The sequence below is a fragment of the Saccoglossus kowalevskii genome, chromosome 9 (genome assembly GCF_978046115.1).
Source record: "Saccoglossus kowalevskii chromosome 9, keSacKowa6.1, whole genome shotgun sequence".
NCBI classification, from domain to species: Eukaryota; Metazoa; Hemichordata; class Enteropneusta; family Harrimaniidae; genus Saccoglossus; species Saccoglossus kowalevskii.
This window is the reverse complement of record NC_140649.1, coordinates 29988873-30001361: the sequence shown is the minus strand read 5'-3', so window position 1 is coordinate 30001361 and position 12489 is coordinate 29988873. Positions and strand designations below refer to the sequence as shown.

General features: G+C 31.2%; 2 protein-coding genes across 2 annotated transcripts; both read left to right on the top strand.

Moving 5' to 3' along the window:
- The first annotated feature begins 273 nt into the window (after positions 1–273).
- Positions 274–6090, top strand: LOC100372662 (protein SpAN-like). Its single transcript, XM_085504061.1, has 7 exons — positions 274–305; positions 1016–1109; positions 1816–1999; positions 4501–4630; positions 4937–5006; positions 5694–5897; positions 6004–6090. The coding sequence occupies exons 2-7, from the start codon at positions 1041–1043 to the stop codon at positions 6088–6090; spliced, it is 744 nt and encodes a 247-aa protein (XP_085360187.1). The 5' UTR covers positions 274–305; positions 1016–1040.
- Positions 6091–6205: 115 nt separating this feature from the next.
- LOC146739136 (uncharacterized) lies at positions 6206–7659 on the top strand. The gene is made up of 5 exons (XM_085503815.1): positions 6206–6326; positions 6767–6898; positions 7006–7128; positions 7264–7377; positions 7478–7659. Exons 1-5 carry the CDS (start codon positions 6260–6262, stop codon positions 7567–7569), a joined length of 528 nt encoding a protein of 175 aa, XP_085359941.1. The 5' UTR covers positions 6206–6259; the 3' UTR covers positions 7570–7659.
- Positions 7660–12489: the final 4830 nt, after the last annotated feature.

Sequence of the window (12489 nt, the reverse complement as noted above, 5' to 3'; positions counted from 1 at the left end):
CTGATATAATGATAAAAATGATTTTATAGGGTTTATCGGTTTTAGTTATATGACTAATTGTTTTGTTTGTTTCACACATTGTACTGGTCCCCTGCACAGTGTATCACACATATTGTAGCTGTCAATTTTGTCGTTGTGTTTTGTAGTTGACATTACCATGTCAGGTGGTCGGCATTTGCGCATGCGTATTGCACACATCACTCTACGCTTAAAATAGTCTGTTCACGAATGAATCCTATAAATAGTGAGCATTTTCATAATCAACACAACATTTTCCTGACCTGCTGGCGAGCATTACTCTACATGTGAGTATGTTGTATGTAATGCGTTTACCGATTGCAAACTGTGATGTGTTTATTTGGTTATATTTTGTAGATATACATTTGTTCTCATTTTCTCCATTATAAAAAAAACCTTGTCATTGTTGGTTTCTGCATTCCTTTGAATAAGTTAATACATTAGTTGGACTAAGTTGAAATGATGATATCATATGGGATGCTATGGTGTGATTGTTTTTCAGTCTAAATTCTATTCACTTCTTACAACCTGCTAGTAATGTGCAAGGTAATGGATATTTAAATTGGTTTACATCGGTGGAAACGTATGCAATTATGAGACTCTCCTTGTAATTTTTACATGATATGTGCCCGACATAGTCAATATGATATTGTTCGTGTCTTGTATTTTATAGTTGACTATACGTGTGATTTCTTAGGAATATTTATTATGACATTATGCTAATTTGATTTATTTTATTATGACATATTTTCATTTCACCAATGATTTCATTGCAAAAATATTTTCAAAAGTAATTATGTTAATTTGATTTATTTTAAATTGCAGTTTTATTAGTCATTAAATGTCGTTGTATGTGTATTGGGGGAATCTATCCACGTGATTTATATTTTTTGGGCTGCAAACCAGCGTGACCATCGTAGTGTTTAAATTAGTTATAATGTAATAGTGTCTTTGTTTTGTTTAAAATTGTAACAAGATTCGCTTTTGCATCGTGTAGACTTGGTAACCAGTTATTGATTGTGATGGCAAAGATTGAAACAATGTATTCCTTACTGTTATCACTAGTGGTATTTGCGTATGGTGCACATGCGGTGAGTAATAAACATGTCATTTTCGGATATGTTTATTTATATAAATGCATGCATGCTTTCAGCAATATACAAAACAATACGTCATGGTTTATACGAGGTAATTTTAGGCAACACACCAAGCAAAGCATGCGTTGCCCCACGGCTTGATTCGTCCATCACCACAGTTAGTTGCCTTTTGTACCCTTCATTTTCGTTCCGTTGTCTCATGCGTAACTCGGGGTGCTATTTTCATATTTCTTCTTTTTTTCTTTATTTATCTCTTATTTTCTTTTTAATCAAAGGGGTTGGATGTTATTTAAATTTGTTGATGAATGTTTTTACGAGGCTTGTATTCTAATGTATTGATGTAATTGATAAAATCAACGTTATTAATCAATTAAGGCATTTTCGCAAATATTGTTGGCAGATTGCTAAAATGTATTGGGATGATTTGATTCTGAGACAAACTATGATTTTGAGACAATTAATTGTTTGGCCATTACATTTTTGCAGTTCTGAATGCTGGATTGTGTTACATGGCATGTTATTATTAATGAGAATTATGTATTAATGTATTAATGTATTTGTTTATATTTTTATTTTCTATCCCAATATGACGCCTTTCAATATTCCAATAAAAATCACGTTACAAATTCTGCGTCACAATAGTACATCATCATCAATCATATGTGTATCAAAATGTAACCATATGTACTTGTTATTTCAGAATGAAAGGTTAGTGGATTCAGATGGTAATTTCGAGTATGATATAAAACTAACACCGGCACAGCTTGCCATGATAGAAGAAGATATAACAGCCCAGAGCAGTGGCGTAGAAGCTAGAAAGGCTCATGGTCATATTGCGGCACGTTGGCCAGGTGGCGTTATTCCCTATGATATTTCGTCTTCAAGTAAGGACAATGTACATTTATTCTACTCTTGACAAATCAGTGTTTAACACTATCATCTTTTGGGAAAGCATACCCTGTCCTGAAATGTTTTCATCACTTTTAAGTTAAGCGTAGTTAGGTTTCAGTGCTTACTTTGTTCAGATGCTTTAAATTACTTCAATGCATGTAATAACAAGGTCTCGGTAATCATGTCATATAGCTTTTGCAGCTTCTTTATATTGTAATATTACACTATTTAATACAATTTATTGTTTATATTGTAATATGCCAAAAGTACGCCATTTTAATACGATCTATTGTTTATATTGTAATATCCTAAAATTACACTATTTTAATACGATCTATTGTTTATTTGTAGTATCCCAACATTACGCTATTTTAATACAATCTATTGTTTATATTGTAATATCTCAAAATTACGCCATTTTAATACGATTCATTGTTTATATATCCTAAAATTATGCTATTTTAATGCGATATATTGTTTATATTGTGATACCCCCAAAATTACGCTATATTAATACGATCTATTGTTTATATTGTAATATCTCAAAATTACGCTATTTTAATACGATCTATTGTTTATATTGTAATGACCCCAAAATTACGCTATTTTAATACAATCTATCGTTTATATTGTATTATGCCAAAATTACGCTATTTTAATACAATCTATCGTTTATATTGTAATATCCCAAAATTAGGCTATTTTAATACGATCTATTGTTTATATTGTAATATGCCAAAATTATGCTATTTTAATACAATCTATTGTTTATATTGTAATATCTCAAAATTATGCTATTTTAATACAATCTATTGTTTATATTGTAATATCCCAAAATTATGCTATTTTAATACGATCTATTGTTTATATTGTAATATCTCAAAATTATGCTATGTTAATACAGTCTATTGTTTATATTGTAATATCCCCAAAATTACGCTATATTAATACGATCTATTGTTTATATTGTAATATCTCAAAATAACGTTATTTTAATACAATCTATTGTTTATATTGTAATATCCCAAAATTATGCTATTTTAATACGATCTATTGTTTATATTGTAATATCTCAAAATTATGCTATTTTAATACGATCTATTGTCTATGTTGTAATATCTCAAAATTACGCTATTTTAATACAATCTATTGTTTATATTGTAATATCTCAAAATTATGCTATTTTAATACGATCTATTGTTTGTATTGTAATATCCCAAAATTATGCTATTTTAATACAATCTATTGTTTGTATTGTAATATCCCCTAATTATGCTATTTTAATACAATCTATTGTTTATATTGTAATATCTCAAAATTATGCTATTTTAATACAATCTATTGTTTATATTGTAATATTCCAAAATTACGCCATTTCAATACGATCTATTGTTTATATTGTAATATCTCAAAATTATGCTATTTTAATACAATCTATTGTTTATATTGTAATATCTCAAAATTATGCTATTTTATCACAATCTATTGTTTATATTGTAATATCTCAAAATTATGCTATTTTAATACGATCTATTCTTTATATTGTAATATCTCAAAATTATGCTATTTTAATACAATCTATTGTTGATATTGTATTATGCCAAAATTATGCTATTTTAATACAATCTATTGTTGATATTGTATTATGCCAAAATTATGCTATTTTAATACGATCTATTGTTTATATTGTAATATGCCAAAATTATGCTATTTTAATACGATCTATTGTTTATATTGTAATATCTCAAAATTATGCTATTTTAATACGATCTATTGTCTATGTTGTAATATCTCAAAATTACGCTATTTTAATACAATCTATTGTTTATATTGTAATATCTCAAAATTATGCTATTTTAATACGATCTATTGTTTGTATTGTAATATCCCCTAATTATGCTATTTTAATACAATCTATTGTTTATATTGTAATATCTCAAAATTATGCTATTTTAATACAATCAATCTTTATATTGTAATATTCCAAAATTACGCCATTTCAATACGATCTATTGTTTATATTGTAATATCTCAAAATTATGCTATTTTAATACAATCTATTGTTTATATTGTAATATCTCAAAATTATGCTATTTTATCACAATCTATTGTTTATATTGTAATATCTCAAAATTATGCTATTTCAATACAATCTATTGTTTATATTGTAATATCTCAAAATTATGCTATTTTAATACGATCTATTCTTTATATTGTAATATCTCAAAATTATGCTATTTTAATACAATCTATTGTTGATATTGTATTATGCCAAAATTATGCTATTTTAATAGGATCTATTATTTATACTGTAGTATCGCAAAATTATGCTATTCATATTGTAATATCCCAAAATTACGCCATTTTAATATGATCTTTTGTTTATATTGAAATATCCTATAATTATATTATTGTAATACATTATATTCTTTATATTGTTTATAAGTTAATATGATGGTATTGTATTAAAATATATTGTTTTATATTACTATAGGCCAAGATGACATTACTGAAATACAAAATGCTCTTTCCTACTGGGAGAGACTCACGTGCCTTCAGTTCCCGCAATATGACCCAGCAAACCCAGAACACACAGCGAGAATACAGTTTATAAAAGGAGTCGGGTAGAGTTAATGCATGTTATTTACATTACAAGACGTTTTTGAGTCGTTTTGTGCCTTGAAAAATCGTTTCCATAACATCGTCTTATTGTGTAGTGTTTTCCATTTGATACAACGATTGGCTGGACTGTGTCTTATTTCCTGTCTACTTCTATGAATTCGTTATCCTATTCTGAATTGGTCAACGTGTTTGCCATGAACCTTCTTATCGTTTAATTGTAAACACAATTATGTTGTAATATTTGTTTGACAGTCGTTTTCTTTATTTTCTGCTATTGTACTCTTCATATTATACTTTTACGTTTAAAGATGCTGGTCTATGGTTGGACGTATTGGTAACGAAGCTCAAAATATTTCGATAGGAACCGGTTGTGCAAGTGTGAGTAATGATTGTCTTGAATGGTATCAATGTCCAATAAAATTTAGCATTTACGATAGAATAGAATCACAAAGACATTGAGATGAAACTAATGTATCAATGCTCATGATGTTTTCCTGAAGTCATTTTCGGAGATTTTTATAGGGAAATATATATAACTGTATACCTGTATGTCAGAACAAAAATAAAAAAAGTAGCTTTCATTTTAAATATTGTTCTTATTAAATATTGTCTTAAATAGTAAATCACCGGGAGGTCAGTGTTGGCAAGAAAATGGACACAGTTCACTATTTTGATTGGGATTTCAAAGTATAGAATAAAGTCCTTTATGAGGACACTCCTGTGATATGATGTCCGGCCTAGGATAAAATGCCAAAGTCGCAGGGACTTTATAACCAGAAAAATCAAGTACAATGATCTGAGTTAGAGGTTTGAGTTTGGGATAAACAGACAAATGGATTGATCAAAAAGGTTACAATTTGGCACAGGGATTGATCAAACAGGTTAGACTGAGGCATGAACAGACAAGGTGATTGATCAAACAGGTCAGATTTTGGCATAAACAGATTGTTTGATCAAATAGATTAGATTTTTGCATAAATAGAAGAATCGTGACTGATATTATTTTTTGTGTGGCAAGAAGGTAGCAGTAACGTTTTTATTTTCCTTATGTATTTCTCTAACTAGAAAGGAATTATTGTACATGAAGTTGGCCATGCAATAGGATTATGGCATGAGCAAAACCGTCCGGATAGAGATAATTATGTTATAATAAACGAGGAAAATATTATACCTGATGCAATCCTCAACTTCCACAAATTTGGGACCACGACAGCTGAAACATACAACGTGCCATACGACGTAGGATCGATAATGCATTACCATCAAAATGTAACAACAATTTTCTGTTTCATAAATTTTCTTTCGAATTTCATTGGGTGGCTATTCAATGGTTTGTTGCATTGACATACTTGAGTTCATAACGTGAATATTCCAGGGTTTGTTAGGTGGAAATTCAATGATAAGTTACGTGGATATTCCAGGGTTGGCATATATCAGGATTCATTACATAGATATCCTATGATTATCGAGAATAATGCAGTGGATAGATGCATATATTTCTTGTTATGTCGTCTTAATGATTTGTAAGATGCAACTATCAGCTGTATGATATGATTGTTTTGTGTTTTCAGGAATTCAGTGTCAATGGTCTGAACACAATAGATGCAATTAACGCGGATGATCAATCAAAAATGGGTAACCGTGATTACCTTACCGAAGCTGATATTGAGATAGTTAATATCATGTACAGTTGTCCATGTGAGTATAATATATGATTTGTTGGAGAACACAATGCGTTATAAACACCCCAGGGGCAAGTATACCACAATATTTGGATCAGTTTGTTCCTATTATGTAATACTCAAATATATAAAGAAAAGTTTTTCTTATACTCGTCCTTTGAACCCAAAATAACTCAAAGTTGCAATATTCTTCCTTACGCGACCTAAATAATATTTTCTTATTCCGATTTAAATCCAACCCTACTGTGTGTTATTCATGTTCCTACTTCTAAACGCAAAACAACTGTTGTATATCATGTAATTAACCACGGATTGCATAATTAAAACACGCCCCGACCAATCAGAAAATAGTTATCAGGCAATTAAAATGTTGGTATATTATAATATGTATTGAGTGATTGTACTGCCATTTTGAAATGATATAATACAGTATGAAATGATGTTTTAAATGGTTAGATGACCAATATTGCTATTCCGGTTGTCCTTGGTCTGATGATGGTGAATGCGACGACGGTGGAGTTATGTCCGTGTACAATGTATGTAGCTATGGCTCAGACTGTTCAGATTGTGGAATTAGACCTCATCCACGTAAGTATTGGATTGCTTACCAACATATTTTTTTAAATATTTTTGTTAACGATCGTTTGTAATCTTTAATTTCCTGAATTTATCTGCAACAATGTTGTATTGTACAGTATGCAATAACGCTTGCAAATGGAATGCCGATGGTATGTGTGACGACGGGGGCCCTAACTCTATCGTCAATGTATGTGATTATGGTAGCGACTGCAAAGACTGTGGAGTTAGATCTGATGCAAGTAAGTATATTTAGTGCATGTGGTGTCTATTCTAGTCTCAACACTTTCCGAGTAACATTGATATGATTAATAAACTAGAATAATGTAAATATATATATATACTATTAATAATGATTATTCAAATTTATTATTCAGTCTGTGACACATATTGTTACTACAATAATGATGGCGAATGTGATGATGGTGGTCCAAATTCAGATTGGATGGATTGTCCCCTTGGATCTGACTGTATAGATTGTGGAGTTAGAGGTATGACATATTATACTTATATATATATATATTGGCTCTCATCCATGTGATAACCAGTTCGATGCTTTGTAACTACTCCGTACCTAATATTTTTTTACAGTTGGGGCGACAAAACGATCTCTGAAGAAAGAAGTGCCACCGAAAAAGACGAGTGATGGGAAAAAGAAAAAAGCTACTTCTTCAGAGAACTGAAAACTTGCAGTTACATGTTAAACATAGTTTAGTTGAACCATTGTAAACGAAATTCCAATAAATATTATTGCAGATAATCATTTCCTGGAATATTACGATATGAAGTAATTACTTACATCCACCAATCAATAATTACGATCAAGGTGACACCTTCGGCTAGTATATCTACAGCAGTCAGGACGATCACCATGGTTACCAGACCAGCTTCCGGTATACCAGCAGCACCAATACTGGCTAAAGTTGCCGTGATGCTGGAAATAATATAGAAACAAGAGTTATCCCTAGTTCGAGACCTGATAATAAAATTATGTGACGGAACGTATTAGCTATACCACGATATGAAATAATAAGTGCATGATTTAGAATAAAGTCACTACGCATTTGGGATGTGATAACATATTCTTGGAGTAGGTGGGATTGAAAGCATAATAATAGAGGTACGCCATATAGAGGCATACATCAAACAAAATACGCATAGTAAGCTTGAGTAACAAGACACGAATGTCACCGTCCCCGTTATTACTCATGTTAAAATAATACATGGAACATCTGCAAACAATTGAATTAATATGTACTCTATGTGGGTACAACTCATCATAAAGTGATTTCCCTTAATCTGATAACCAAAACTTTCATTGACCCAGGTCCAAAATCTCAGAGTACACAAGTGCAACCAAACTATGTCTCATACATGCTCAAGAAACTGCATTAACCTTGATGTACCTTTAATAACAACTTGACTTCTTTGTTAATTCAGGTCGTTGTATATTACCAGGAGCTGGGTTTGTTTCATTATCACCACTATAATTCCCATCAAAATGTAGCCTTGGCACCCCTCAAGTTTCCACTGAGATTGGTAATGGTACGACCCATCTGTCACTGATTCAGATCAAGGTCATGACCAGGTCATGACATCACTAAAAACCCTAGCATTATAATTTAAGCTAATTATTTATTTTAAGCATGCTCAGTTGCTCTGTCAGTGCAGTAGGGAGAGGTAATTTTAGATGAAAATATTGAAAAAGACTCACATAGGATTTTCATATCTGGAAAAAAAAGACTTGTTCATCAACCTGCCAAGTTTCATCAATATCTGCTGCAGAATTTCTGAGAAAATGTTAGAGACGTCGCAGACGGAAAATTGAAATAAGAATTAATAGACCGCCTTTCAGGCTGCGCCTGAAACGGGGACTAAAAAGACTATTTCACAGTTGCGATGGCATCAGAGATTGATTTTGTGAACAAAACGTGTTGGTTTGTATATTGTCACGAGATGGCATATATATGACGGCGCAGTACCATGGATCGGATAAAATGTAATGTGCAGGGTCTTAAATATAATTGTTATTGGCAACCAGTGTTTCTATTGAATGTTAGTTATATGATCACTTTTACGGTCTTCGTAGTCAGGCGAGCAGATGTATTTTGTAGAAGAGTAGACTGTTTGCATAATCAATTTTCGTTGCAACAAAGGCATGGATGAGTTGTTTTGTTATGTCTTGAGGAAGATATTTCACTTCAACTGATACAGTAAAGGGTATAGTTGTGGTCGTTTTTAACGTTTTAAAAATATACATTTTTATAAACCATGCCATCCATGTTAATAGTGGCCCCCACCGGTAGAACAAATTGCGTCACTCGTTTATCCAGACCTGTTTTTGTTCCTGAACAGCGAATGGTCACTAGCGATGTCGCCGAGCTAAACGAATCAATGAAAGAAGTCACATGTATTAGTCACGAGAATTTATATCCAACTCACCAAATCGAATATAATTGTTATTGTTATAATCACTCAAGGCTACTTTATTTAAGATGGTGATCTAATTTTTTTAGGATCTGTTGGATATGATTTCTCATTTCTCCCTTCAAAATTCAAAGCCTTTATGATGCTTAAGGTTCTGAGAATGCAACTTTAACACGATGGCGCATTTCTTAATCATTAATTGGGCTAATCGATTTAGCCATGAAACCACAGTGTTTACCTGTACTGTACATTTTCGTAAAATAATACAATTTTTAAATGAATAATTTTTAGTAATTTTTCGTTACGTGATTATAGATATATATTTCCCTGGGAAATAGAAACATGCACATTTCACATTGCCAAAAATACGGATAACACTTATAAAACATGCATAGTCGAGTGTTTTATCTTGACACATTACATGTGTGTTTGTTCACTAAATGCGGACTAATAAAATCCGTTAGGCCACGAGGTATTTAATTCACCACGTGTCTCGATTTCTACTTGCACTAAGGTTGGTGCTTGACAAAATGATTATTTTCTGGAGGTAATATCATGACCCATCTCATTATGCGTTGAATTACATCTCTTTCGGTGATTGCCTAGTTGGCTTATATACCATAATGTTTACTCACAAATAACTCCCTAAAACACGTTTCTAAAAATACTGAAAGATTAATGTTTTGATAGAAAATCCAGGTGTTATATTATATAATACACATGTTTTCAATTACAACAATGTGTTTTCAATTAAAACGGTGCGTTTTAATGAAAAACATGAAAGTGATTCTAAGATTTACAGTGTGCCTGAAAAATTGGAGTTTTTACACTGATTTTCATAGGATCATACATATATAAACACACCATTAAATATGAAGACATTAATTCACGCTAGGGGATAAAGTTACTGGCGTTAAGACCATCTAGATCAGTCAACAAAATTAACATAACAATATGTCGCTTTTAAATTTAGAATTAGCCTGGTCAGCTAGTGCAAACACATGTTTCCCAAAAATAACTGACGTTTATTTTTAAAACACATTTTATCATTGCCAGATTTACACAAGTCATTTTATGTCAAAATAATAAAATATCTTATAATATATAATTATACCCCATACAGTACAGTGCTTTGACAAAATTATCTATTCATTATAAAAGTGAATTAAAATTAATTATGACTTTATAAATTTATATAAACGTTTTGAAAAATGAATAACTAAATATTATGAAAGGCAAATGATTGTAAATTGTAATCATTTATTTCATATGTTTATTTGTTTATTTGACCTTATAAAAAGAGTTAAAATATACTCTGAGTACAATAGGTCTATTATAAGTCTGACAAATAATTTTCTTATAAAATTTTGGAAATGTTTTGTGAAACCATAATTTTCTGCTCCTTTGACCTTTATGGTAAATTTTCTATCAAGTCTACAGACAGTTTATATTTTTTTTAGTCATTCCATTTATCATTTTTTGTAGAATATGAATTCGGTTTACTTCAATAATAATTTTTTTGTATTTAAAAAAAATATTAAATTATTAATTGTGTACATTTGAGGATAGTGTGATAGCGCCCTCAAATGGACTAATTATCAGTCACTTTGTTTATTGGTCCTGGGTGCAAATCTGTCAAATCAGTTCAGCCAGCCAGGCATACTATTCGTAGCAGAACTAAAATTTATCATCAATATCCAAGCACCAATGATTACTGTATTTTGCCTTTCTCACAACCATTCATGTGATACTTGTGTATTTTAAAATTGTTTATGCTGATGACTGTTCTTCAATTTGAATTGTTGTCGATATGTTATCGATATGTTGTCAATATGGCCATTCTCGCAGGTCACCAGTCAATAAAAGAGGTGTTCCTGCCTCAGACTGCCAGTCCCTGTCTGTGTGTTTTTGTCGTGGTAATTAAAGCATTATCCTTACATATTTAAAACGCACTGAAATCTAGCACCTTTTTTTTGGGGGGGGGAACTAATTTCTACAGTAGCAATGATGTATATGTACCAAAATAGGAAGATAAACCAAAGCTAATTTTTTCCAAGGCAACAGTGGATTGAAACAATGTAGTTTTTTTGGCACAGTGTTCTAGCGCCCTCGTTTGACATCTAGAAATTGATTTGAAGTTGAAATCGACAACCTAGACTATCGTTATAGTGAGTCAATAGAACGCCAGGAATATCAGGCATATTGTATGGATGACAATTAAGGTGTGATACACCGACACTTCCTGTCACCATAGAAGAGGCACTACAGGTAGCCCCACTCAGAGTGATTTACCCATCATAAACTACGGGTCAAGGTTACCAATTGTTTGTCACAGGAAGTATGGACATGCTGTCACAATCACAGAAGATTGAAAAACAGACCTTATTTTAGCTACTCAATGGATCATTTTGCAATATGTTATTTGAATAACAATATTAGAGTACATCTTGGCGATTAATGTGATTTTTAGCTTCAGAAAAAATAATAAATATTATGCATTATGACTGTACACATGTAATTGATGATTGGTAACACTAAATTAATTAACGGGCACATTGCCTATTTACAGGGTACATAAAAACAATAAAATCCTGAAAAAAAATGAATAATTAAACAACTTACATTAAAAGTACTGAAGATCAAATGCCGTTCTGACGCCCAAATTAAAGTGTAATCAGTGTAATAAAAATACCAATGTCAGAAAATTACGAAGCGGAGCATTGTTTTCGAGAAAAGAAAATTAACTTCGATACAAATATAGTTCAAATCATTCATACTGTTGGCACACTTGTACAAGAACGACATTTCTAAGCAATTCCGGTGTTGGCACAAAGTCTGAATTCTAAAGTGAGAACATAGAGAAGAATATTTTTCACTACCATACTGAATATTTGATTTTTAGCACAAATATTTCACAAACATGCGTTGCACTCGATCTAAAGTGTCAATGTATGTTTTATTCTATGGACAATATAGTGTGCAATATAACGTGTAAAAGCTCTTGATCCGAGTAAAATCGTTACTAATAAGTTAATCAAGTACTCGAAATAATATTACTATAAACATTAAGGACAAATGTGATTAAAATCAAACAGCAAGTCCTGTACTGTCGTTCATTACATTATCTAATTTGATAACAGTTTACAATCACCTTTGCATTATTTATTTTTTTTAGT

Coding starts and splice junctions, on each gene's coding strand:
- LOC100372662 (XM_085504061.1), top strand. CDS start 1,041: ATGGCAAAGATTGAAACAATGTATTCCTTACTGTTATCACTAGTGGTA. Junction 1,110..1,815: donor TTGCGTATGGTGCACATGCG/GTGAGTAATAAA, acceptor TTGTTATTTCAG/AATGAAAGGTTAGTGGATTC. Junction 5,007..5,693: donor TAGGAACCGGTTGTGCAAGT/GTGAGTAATGAT, acceptor TTCTCTAACTAG/AAAGGAATTATTGTACATGA.
- LOC146739136 (XM_085503815.1), top strand. CDS start 6,260: ATGGGTAACCGTGATTACCTTACCGAAGCTGATATTGAGATAGTTAAT. Junction 7,129..7,263: donor TGGAGTTAGATCTGATGCAA/GTAAGTATATTT, acceptor TTTATTATTCAG/TCTGTGACACATATTGTTAC. Junction 7,378..7,477: donor TATAGATTGTGGAGTTAGAG/GTATGACATATT, acceptor ATTTTTTTACAG/TTGGGGCGACAAAACGATCT.